The sequence below is a fragment of the Lutra lutra genome, chromosome 1, assembly GCF_902655055.1.
Source record: "Lutra lutra chromosome 1, mLutLut1.2, whole genome shotgun sequence".
Lineage (NCBI taxonomy): Eukaryota > Metazoa > Chordata > Mammalia > Carnivora > Mustelidae > Lutra > Lutra lutra.
The window spans coordinates 222,558,814-222,568,886 of NC_062278.1; the positions used below are offsets into that span (position 1 = coordinate 222,558,814).

The window sequence follows — 10,073 nt, forward strand, 5'->3', positions numbered from 1 at the left end:
CCCGCTCTGAAAGCTCAGGGGGGCTGGAGGACCTACTCGTAGGCGCCCACAGAGGCTGTTGGCGGGAGGCTCAGGCCCTCGCCCCATAGACCCCTGCCCAGTTACCCGAGCACCAGCAGGAGACAGCAATGCAAACTGCCCCCCCCCCCCCCAGCCTGCAATCCCGAAGACCACCAGGCAGAAACCTACAGCTTTTATGACTGAGTTTCTGAAGCCACAGACTGTCACTGTTGATATCCTACTGGTTACACCAGCCAGCCCTAGTCCCTGTAGATGGTCTACACAGGGGTTTGACTACCAGGACATGGGGACTGCTGGGGCCCCTCTCGGAGGCCACCCACAGAAGACCATCTGTTGAGAGGAAACATAGCAGGGCAAAGCAACATGACCACGGGAGTTCAGCTTCCCTTGCCCTCTTCCGGACCCCACTCTCTCCTTCGAGGTGACTCAGCTGGCAGGAGGAGGTCATGGAGCCCAGGCCAGGCCAATAGGCCTTAATCTGGGACTTTTGGCAGCACTAACCGGAGAGTTTGGTCATTCCTCTCCCCCCAGTTTGCTGAGCTGGTAGCTCCAGCCTGTGCCAGGGGTCACCTTGTCACCAAGCCACAAGAGCCCACTAATGAGTGAAGCCCTAACCACAGATGGTAGCACAAAAGATGGAGAAAGAGTGGAAGAGAGGGTCAGAGAGAGACCCTAGCCTTCACCTGAGCCCCACATCCAGCCTTGCCTGCAAGTGGCTCTTCTGACCATTTCAGGATTAGAGACCCATCCTTCACGTCGCACCTAACAGTTGGGAGGGGTTTCTGTCCTTTGTAACACGATGTCATCAACAGATGAAGGGCACATTCACAACGTGTCCACCCGCACACGGAAGTGTCCCCGGCCCCAGCAGGAGCGAGGTGCCCCCACCCGCCGCCCGGGGGATGGACCCGAGCCCACCACACGCAGGGAGGGAACCAGATACAGGAGGCCACACGGGGTGTGAGTCCACACGTGTGACACGCCCAGACCAGGCTCTTCCCCAGACGGGAAGGGGCTCATGGGGGCGGGGGATGGGGAAGGGGATGGCTGCCAGGGACAGGGTTTTCTGGGGGCGATGGAATGTTCTGGAACTAGAGTGATGGTTGCGCAACATTGTGAATACACTCAGTGCCCAAGTCGTGCAGTTTAAAGATGGCCAACTGCGTGATTATGTGAATCGCACATCAGTAATGATGACAACGACAATAGAAGGACGGGAAGACCAGGACGTGGCGCCAGTGTTTGCTCCCTCCCTCCGCCGGCTCATCTCCCACCCACACCCCTTCCTCTCACATTCTCCAAGGGCTCCAAGAGTTCCTGCCTCTTCTACACAAAACAATCTCTCGTCCCACGTCAGGCCACACCAAAGCACGCGACGGGCCTGGCCCATCCCCCGGCTCCCTCTGTCTGCTGCCTGGCCCTGACCTTCGCGCCGTCCTTGCACTGGAAGCCCAGAGGCCGACCTTTACACACCGGCGCAGAAACACACCCAGGCTGAGGGGAAAAGCAAGGTCACACTGACGGCGCCCTCACTTTCCAGGGTAACACAAGCATGCGTTAACAGAAAGAGCAGGGTGACCCTGTGACCTCCCCACGAAGGTTGTGGCTCTGTCCACATATGGTTGGTCGAAAATAGAGCTCGTCCACACTTTACTTTTGGAATTGATAGTAAGTTGGTGATGAGGAAAAGCCCTGTTTGGAGGGCATCCAGGGCCCAAGTTCTCATTCTGGCCCAAGGTGGTCACATCCCACTGCCAGCTGCCCCCCCCACCCCCGCCAACCGGCCGCAGGTGCGCCCACAGGACGTGCGGTCCTCAGCGGGACGGCGACAGGCACCGTGTGGTACTGCAGCTCTGTCCGAGCGCCTCCCCTCTCCCCCACCGTGCGGGGCCTTTCTCCTGACGGACAGGGCGTGGGCCCCAGCAGAGGGACAATGACAGGGACAGTTATGGTCACACTGTGTGTGAGGCCCTACACGGGCACTGGATACCCAGCTTCTCCCAAAACCGTCTGTTTGCATCTTTGTTGCCTTTCTCCCTGATTATAAAGGAAATGTGCTTTGAGAAATGTAGCCTAAGGCCTGTAAATTCTTCGGTTTCTCTCTCTGAAGCAGGGTCTCTCTCCAGCCCCGCAGACATCGGGGTACCCTGGGCGCTGGCCGAGATCTGGCCCATCTGTCTGCCACGAGCGGCAGCGGGCTCAGAGCCTGCCAGAACGAAGGGTCACCTCCCCGAAGCGTGTCAGACCCGCCACAGAGGCAGGCCGCAGGCGAGACAGTCCACTCCTCTTTAATGATAAAAGAACAAAAGCCAAACAGAAGTCTGGGTTGCACAGTCACGACCCGAGGCAAGGACCCTCACCTCCCACGGTCCCAGGGCGGCCCCCAGGGGCGCTGGGTTGGAGCCAAGGGGCTGGTCCCCTTGCTGGGGGACCCTAGACGCTCTGCAGCATGTGCAGAGCGTGCACAAGGAGCGGTTGGGCAGCCAGGCTGGGGCTGGGGCTCTGTAGAGCGCCCGGGGGGTCAGGGGCGCCGGGCCAGCTGCCTTCCCAGACGGTGAGCCGCAGCTCGTCGCCCCAGCCACCCAGCACCAGGTGAGTCCGGTCGCCACTGCTGCTTATCTGCCAGGGGTGAGGCAGGGGGGTCAGGGAGAGGGGCCCCCACACCACCCCCAGCCCTGGCGCTCCAGGGAGCAGGACAGGTGGACCCCCCTGACCTGGGTCTCAGCACTGCCCCACCCACCAGGAGCTCAGGGAGCCGGGGCCGAGGGCTCTACTGTACCCATGGGGGAAGGGGGCTCAGACGGGGCCTCCCCTGCCCAGAGCCACCCCGAATCCTGTGGCCTGGGTAACCCAGCTTCCCCGGCGGACGTCCTCTCCAGCTAAGACCCAGTCCGGCTCAGGGCAAGGGTGCTAGCCCTGTTCTAATCTGGACACAGGGAGGTTTTACCGTAACAGAGTAATAGTGTTTTGGGGTAACAAGGAAAGCATCGTACACCACCACTTCTGAAGTCTGGGTCAGGCCTGGCTGTGCTCGGTCAGCGACCACCAGGACTGCCCAGGGCAAACCTCAGTCTAGACATGACTGTCCTCCGAAATGACATTTGGGCGGCTGCGAAGGGCCACCCCGTGAGGACGGCCCGGGGGGCGTTCTGCCAGGACCGAAACCTTTCTGATTTTGCATATTTTGTACTTAGAGGCCCATGTCCCCAGCCCCACCGAGGCCAGCTGTTTGTCCCCGACCCCACCGCAGAGGGGACTGGCACAGCCCCGAGGACACAGGCACCCCGCGCTCACCTGCAGCGTCCCGTCACTGAACAGCAGCAGCAAAGCCCACTCCGAGGCCAGGAAGCGCAGCAGGCAGAGGCCGGGGGCCGCGGGCGGGGTGGGCGTGGGCCGGCCCCCCTCCTGCAGACAGACCCAGCCCTGCGGCTCTGGCTCTCCCAGCCAGCCAGGGGCTGTCTCCACTTGCCCAGCCCGGCCCGGCCCTGCCAGGCCCTTACCTCTCGCAGCCGCTGCTGCATACAGCGGGCAAACAGCCGGAGGACGGCCAGCTTGGCGCCCAGCGGGCTGGGCACGTCCCTGGGGGCGAACGTTTCCAGCTTCCCCCGGCCAGGCACATAGCACACTCGGCTGGGGGGTGGGATACAGGGCAGTGCTGCTGTCGCAGCCTCTACCCGGGGCACTTGGTGCCCGAGGACGCCTTCCCGCCAGCCACGCCCCTGGGATGGGGGTTTGGAGACCAGCTCCGCACTGACCCACCTCTGTCCTTACCTCTAGCCCCAGCCCCTCCCCAGAACTCCAGCCCCCTGGAGCCATGTCCGACCTGAGATCCTCACCTGCCCCAAACCCATCCCTTTGCCACCTTCCCATCTGGCCTAGTGTCTGCTCTGACCTTCCTGCCGGCAACAGAAGTCCAGATTCCAACCCTGTGGCGTTCCTCCGAGGCCACCACCCCAGGCTACAGCCACTCCCTGCCTGACTAGTCCAACCACCCACCTGCTGGCTCCCAGGGTCTCTCCTGCCAACCAGGTCACATGGAAAGTGTGACCTGGGCCCATCCTTCCTGTTTCCGACCGCCACAGCAGCTTTCCAGGCCACTGACTTCACATCCTCCCTGTGTCCCCACGTCACTCAGTTCCTCACACCCACCAGGCTGGGTCCCATGTCCAAAGCTTTGCACATGCTATTCCCTGTGCCTCCCATGCTGTTCCTGATGCTCCTTCTCACCCTTCCTGTCTCGCCTGAATGTCACCTCCTCAGAAAGTCCCTCCATAGCCCTTACCCTGCAGCCCCCGAGTCTGTCACCTCACCCAGTCCATCTGCTCCAGAAAACTGGCTCCTGGAATCACCTGAGTTATTGGCGTAGCATCGTTTCCCCTCTAGCAGGCAGTGAGTGCCCACGGGCGTGTACAGTAGGCGCTACTTTAATAAATACTTGAGGAATGATTGAAGAAAGATGGGGCGGTGGGCAGGAGGCCCGTGACTTACTCCCCTGGGGGGCGCAGGGCCATGTGTGTGCCGTCCCGAAGCAGGACACCGCTGCCCCCGTCCGACAGGTGATAGCCGAAGCCGTACTTGCTGAAATAATCCACCCACTTGGGGGCCCAGAGGGTGGGCCGCTGCTCCCCTGGGGGGCCCTGCATGGCTGGGCATAAAAATGAAGTGAACTGAGCAAGGAGTCCGGGAGGCCTGGGGAAGGAACAGTGGAGACGCGGAAGATGGAGAGCCAAGTCCAGGGGGCAGGGAGCCCAGCCTTGCCTTGCAGGGGGAGGGACAAGGGGCTGGGGAGCCCCAGTCACCTCTGGAGAGGAGCCCTTCGGAACCATGGGGAAGGCTCCAACCCCACAGGATTTGCAGGATTGCATTTTTTTAAAAGATTTTATTTATTTATTTGACAGACAGAGATCACAAGTAGGCAGAGAGGCAGACAGAGAGAGAGGAAGGGAAGCAGGCTCCCCGCTGAGCAGAGAGCCTGACTCGGGACTCGATCCCAGGACCCTGAGATCATGACCCGAGCCGAAGGCAGCGGCTCAACCCACTGAGCCACCCAGGCGCCCGCAGGATTGCATTTTTTTTAAAAAAAGTGTGTTAAAAGCAAATCGATCAGTGTCCTCTGGAATCCTGGGTCAGATCCTGGGAGAGCAAAAGGGGCACTGGCGAAAAAAAAATGGGCAACCCGGTGGCCAGGGAAGCTGTGGGAGCGGCAGGCAGAACTCTCAGGCTGCCTTCGCTGTAAATCTCAAGTGTCTTTCACTGTTTCTTTAAGATTTCTGAGTAATTCAGCGTTGGCTCCAGCTGAGGAAAGAGCCTCAGTGTCCAGGGTCTTTCTGTGCTACAAGAACAGAAGAGTAAGAAGAACCTGGGTCCTACAAGAAAGGAGAGGCTCGGGGCGCCTGGGGGGCTCAGGGGGTTAAGCCTCTGCTTTCAGCTCAGGTCATGATCCCAGGGTCCTGGGATCGAGCCCCGCATCGGGGCTGTCTGCTCAGTGGGGAGCCTGCTTCCCCGCCCCTCTCTGCCTGCCTCTCTGCCTCCTTGTGATCATTCTCTCTGTCAAATAAGTAAATAAATAAATCTTAAAAAAAAAAAAAAGGAAAGGCTCCTGGGACAGTGACCCAGGAGGGGCAAGACATGAGGGGGTGGGGGTTCCCGGACCCTGGGATGCAGGATGGGTGATCCTGTGCCCTGAAGCCTCCCTCAGCTCTACCCCCAGAGGAGCCCCAGAAATACCCAGGGGCCCCTGGGCAGAGCTGGGCACTTCTCTTGGGATGTTAAGGGACAGGTGGCCCCTATGGGCCAGGCTGGGTTCCTACCTGGGAGGCCATGGTCCAGGCAGAGTGACAGGTTTCTGACGGCCACCTCGACCTCCTGCCTCTGCCTCCCATTCGGCCCTGAGGAGACAGATCTCTGCAGGGCGGACCTGTCTGTCGCCCACCGCGAGGGGCCCCTCCCACCAGCTCTGCCCCAAACCACAGAATCTGGGAACATCTTATTTAAAACCCAGAAGAATTCTGGCCATCGTCCCCATTTCACAGGTGGGAAAGTTGAAGCCAGGAGAGGGGTCCCAGCCCGGCAAGGCCCAGTGGTTGCCCCGACCTCCATACTCTCACTCCCCACCAGCACCCGGGGCCCAGGAAGGACCTGGGATGGAGTGTCCGCTCACCCGCTGGGTCACTCCTGAGGGTCCCTTGGGTGAGTAGGTGGACGGGGACCTCGGGGTGGAGAGCCCCTCTGTCCAACAGGGAGGCCTGGGGAAGAAGCAGCCGGGGTGAGGGGAGGCAGGCCCTGGCCCCCAGGAGAGGCCTAAGGCGGGTGAGGGTCTGTCTCCATGCTGCTCACCTGAAGACTGCGTCCCCCAACTTTTCCCTCTGCCCAGTCCGCCTGCCTCCCCACATCCCCTGCCCTGAGTGCTCACCTCGCTGCCGCACCCCTCGGAGTCCGGATCTGAAGCACCTCCTACCGGACCTGACACCTCACTGGGGGTGAAGGGGCCTGAGGGAAGCATACAGGGTTTCAGGGGGCAGAGCCTGGGCCCACGCAGCAGAAGGCATCTGCCTCCCACGTCCACCCCGCGGCAGGTGCAGAGGAGCAGAGCAGGTGGGCGGCAGGACAGGTGTGTGAGATGCGAGCCAGCCCAGCAGGCGGGGGCAAGGGAGGGGTGGGCGGGGGCAAGGGAGGGGTGGGCGGGGGCAGGGGAGGGGTGGGCAGGGGCGCTACTCACAGGGCGGCCCGCACTGGGTCAGCAGCAGCCGGCCCACCTTCCGGAAGAGCCGGCCCAGAGGCTGGGGTGCGGGGAAGATGGGTGCGCTGTGGCAGGAGTGGGCTGGCAGCCGGTCTGGAGTGAAGCCCTTCAGAGCGGAGCGCCAGGGGTCAGTGCGGGCCGCCGGGCTCCCGGGCCTCGCTGCCCGCCCCCCCCCACCCCCGACGCCAGGAGGGCCCTGCTGGGGAACAGCACACACTTGTGTGAAGAAATCGTCCTGGAGCAGGTGGTCCAGACTGGGCCGCTCTGCCGGGTTGGGTGCCAGCAGGCGGGCGATGAGGCGGCGGGCACTGGGTGACAGGTGGGCTGGCTCAGGGTAGTGGCCCTCCCGGATGTTCTGGTACATCTCCGACAGGGGAGCCCCCGTGAAGGGAGGGGTACCGGTCAGCACTGTGTACCTGACCCGGGGGGGGTGGGGGAGGCAGGAAGCTGAGTGCCCGCTTGGATCTGATCTGTGGGTCCAAGGTTGGCGCACCCCGACCTGTGCACACCTGGCCATCCCTGCCCAAACTCCCCGCCTCTGGACAGGCTCTGCGTCCACCTTCCCATACCCACCCTACAGCTGCACACACCTGTCCACATCTGTCCTAGGCTCACACCTGCCTGTCCCCCATTCGGCCTCCCATCCCTATGCTTCCACCTGCCCATACCTGGCCCTGCCGTGGTCCTCCTGCCCCTCTCCCCAGGCCCAGGGGTTCCCCACACCCACTCACATGACGCAGCCAAGAGCCCATATGTCTGACTGGCAGGAGTGCCCATTCCTGGCGATGACCTCTGGAGCCAGAAAGTTTGGGGTCCCGCAGAGCACTCTGCAAGGGGATAATGGCGGGCTCGGGAAGGCTGGGGCCCCCGTGCCAAGCGCGTCCCACTTGTGCCTCCGCAGAGGACCGTCCAGAGCCTCTCACTTACCGGTGGCAGTGGCCCCCTGGCCCCACCCTGGCAGCCAGCCCCAGGTCTCCAATCTTTACCACCATGTTCTTGTTCAGGAAGAAGTTACCTGCGGGAGGGGGCCGGCCCGCAGTCTGTGAGGGCGGAAGCCCCGCCCCCAGCTCCCCGGCCCCGCCCCCTGCCTCCCCCTGCACTCGACCCCGCTCACTGGGCTTCAGGTCGCGGTGCACGATCCGCCGCTGGTGCAGGTAGCGCAGGCCGCTGACCAGGCCCCGCAGGTAGTAGCGCACCTCCGGCTCCGTCAGAGTCCGCCGCGCCTCCAGGACGTGCGCCAGCGACTGCGGGTGCCCGCGGGCGGCCGCGGCAGCGCCAGGGACACAGGTAACACAGGTGAGCTCGGATGAGCCCCGCAGAAGTACAGGAGGCGGGCCCAGGCGGCCGCAGGGGGAGTCTGAGCGGGCCCGGAGGCTCCGAGAGGAACCCACAGCGGGTACATGCCGGGCGCAGGTGACCCCGGGTGTGCTCAGGAGGGCTAAGGTGGGCTCAATGGGAGCAAGGTGATCCCCTTGGCCACAGATGAAGAGGAGATGGGCACGGGTGTGTATGATGAGCACAGATGGGCCTGGTGCGGACCCGGGCGGGGACAGGTAAGTACTGAGAGACATAGGGGCGGCCACAGATGAGCACAGCAGACCCGGGGGCGGGGGGCTCCCTCTCCCGTGAGCACAGCAGACCCGGGGTGGGGGGGGCTCCCTCTCCGCCCAGCCCCTAGGGCACCTGGCGGCCACAGTACTCCAACACGAGGTACACGTGCTCTCGGTCAGCAAAGTGTCCGTGGAGGGCTACGATGTTACGGTGTTTCAGGCGGCTGTGCAGGGCGATCTCCCGTTCCACCTGCAGCCATGGCCCCACGTGTCCACGCCCCGTCCTACTCCGGCCCAGGGCATAACTCTATCCCCCCAGGGCAGGGACCTCTATGGGGACCCCCTGGGAAGTGTGGAGCCCCGGGGCATGGAAGGACTGGGCCTACCTTGCCGTTGGGGCACAGTCGCCCAGCCGCGCCCCCGGCACGAGGCACCACCTTGAGGGCAAACACGGCACTGGTGGACATGTCCACCAGCCTGTAGCAGTGGCTGAAGGCTCCCTGCGTGGAGGGGGGTGCGCCCGCTCAGCCGCCGCGTAGGCACAGGGGTGCAGACAGGTAGCCAGGCCGCGTCATACACACACACACGAGATGCACGGACACACAGCTCCCACCCTCACACCCGCAGACATGACCACATGAACACAGGGAAAACGCAGGCACACGCACACAGACGTATCCATCTCCGGATACATCCAGCCGCCGGACCACAATACAGCAAGTGCGTGGACACACGACGCAGTTCCACTCCCAGACCCGGAAAGCGCCGAGACGGAGAGCACGTTCCGATACGGACCTGGAGACAGCCCGACAGAGTTTCTACAAAGGTCGGATACCTGTAACACGCGAGTGCGCGTCCACCCCCTGGACGCACGACCCATGGGCACAGCACAGGGCGCCGAAGACCGGCTCCCGCCGCACAAGGTACACTGTGCGACGGGCACTACACAGACCCGGGCGCCCGACCGCGCCAGCAGACACCAGACCCCAAAGTTGCGCCGACACACACGGGCTCGCAGAAGTCCAGCCTCGGGGCGCACACTGCTCGCCGGGGCTCGAGATCGCGCGCGCACGCCCCTCCCCGCCGCCGGAGACCCTTCCGCGGAGTCGCGGAGCCGGGTCCGCACCTCGCCGATCAGCTTCCCGCGCCTGTAGACGCGCCCGGAGCTCGGGTCGCGCAGGAAGGCGGAGACCGGCGGGCGGCAAGTGGGCCGCCGCCGCGGCCAGGGCTCCATACCTCCGGGGACCCCGAGGGCGCTCGGCACCGGGACTGGCTCAGCCTCCGCCCGACCCCCGCGCCGCGGCTCTGGGGGTTGCGCGCCGCTGGGGCGCGTCTTATTGGCTGAGGGGGCGGGGCGGGGCGGGGCCCGGCGCTGGGGGCGTGGCCAGACGCTGGACCGGGCCCGTATGCCGGGAGGGCGGTCGGCGAGCGTGGGCGTGCAGGGACACCCGGCTGGCAGGTGTTCCAGTGACAGCGGAGCTCGCCCCCCGCCCCCCCCCCGCTCGCCGGCCCTGCGCCAACGCGGCGCACCCCGCCTAGCTCGCTCTTCGGATCCTGCGCCTCCTGCCCTGCTGTGAAGTGTCAACGTGTCCATTTCCCCGAGAGGGAAACTGAGGTCAGAGAGCTTGTCTCCTTCTCTCAGAAGCCTCCGAGGGAGAGGCGAGTAGGAGCGGGGGCCTGACAGGGCTCTCGTGGCACTGGGGAGTCGGGGCCGGATCCAGAGGACAGAGAAAGAAGACCGGAACCTCTAGCGCCGGGGCTGC

General features: G+C 63.9%; 1 protein-coding gene across 4 annotated transcripts; it reads right to left on the bottom strand.

Moving 5' to 3' along the window:
* Positions 1–2,274: 2,274 nt before the first annotated feature.
* Positions 2,275–9,600, bottom strand: PLK5 (polo like kinase 5 (inactive)). 4 transcript variants are annotated; one of them, XM_047710549.1, is made up of 15 exons: positions 9,437–9,600; positions 8,697–8,810; positions 8,444–8,560; positions 7,875–8,004; positions 7,688–7,775; positions 7,492–7,587; positions 6,978–7,176; positions 6,740–6,866; positions 6,434–6,510; positions 6,182–6,266; positions 5,832–5,909; positions 4,510–4,666; positions 3,522–3,651; positions 3,316–3,426; positions 2,275–2,640 (listed from the first exon to the last, which is right to left on the bottom strand). In XM_047710549.1, the coding sequence occupies exons 1-15, from the start codon at positions 9,542–9,544 to the stop codon at positions 2,455–2,457; spliced, it is 1,803 nt and encodes a 600-aa protein (XP_047566505.1). In that variant the 5' UTR covers positions 9,545–9,600; the 3' UTR covers positions 2,275–2,454. The 4 variants fall into 4 exon arrangements, with proteins under 4 accessions (XP_047566505.1, XP_047566515.1, XP_047566523.1 ...); XM_047710559.1 differs by having other exon boundaries at positions 8,697–9,145; positions 9,437–9,530; XM_047710567.1 differs by lacking the exon at positions 9,437–9,600 and adding an exon at positions 8,979–9,410.
* Positions 9,601–10,073: the final 473 nt, after the last annotated feature.

Coding starts and splice junctions, on each gene's coding strand:
- PLK5 (XM_047710549.1), bottom strand. CDS start 9,544: ATGGAGCCCTGGCCGCGGCGGCGGCCCACTTGCCGCCCGCCGGTCTCC. Junction 7,776..7,874: donor GCACCGCGACCTGAAGCCCA/GTGAGCGGGGTC, acceptor CCCCTCCCGCAG/GTAACTTCTTCCTGAACAAG. Junction 6,511..6,739: donor GACCCAGTGCGGGCCGCCCT/GTGAGTAGCGCC, acceptor TGCTTCCCTCAG/GCCCCTTCACCCCCAGTGAG.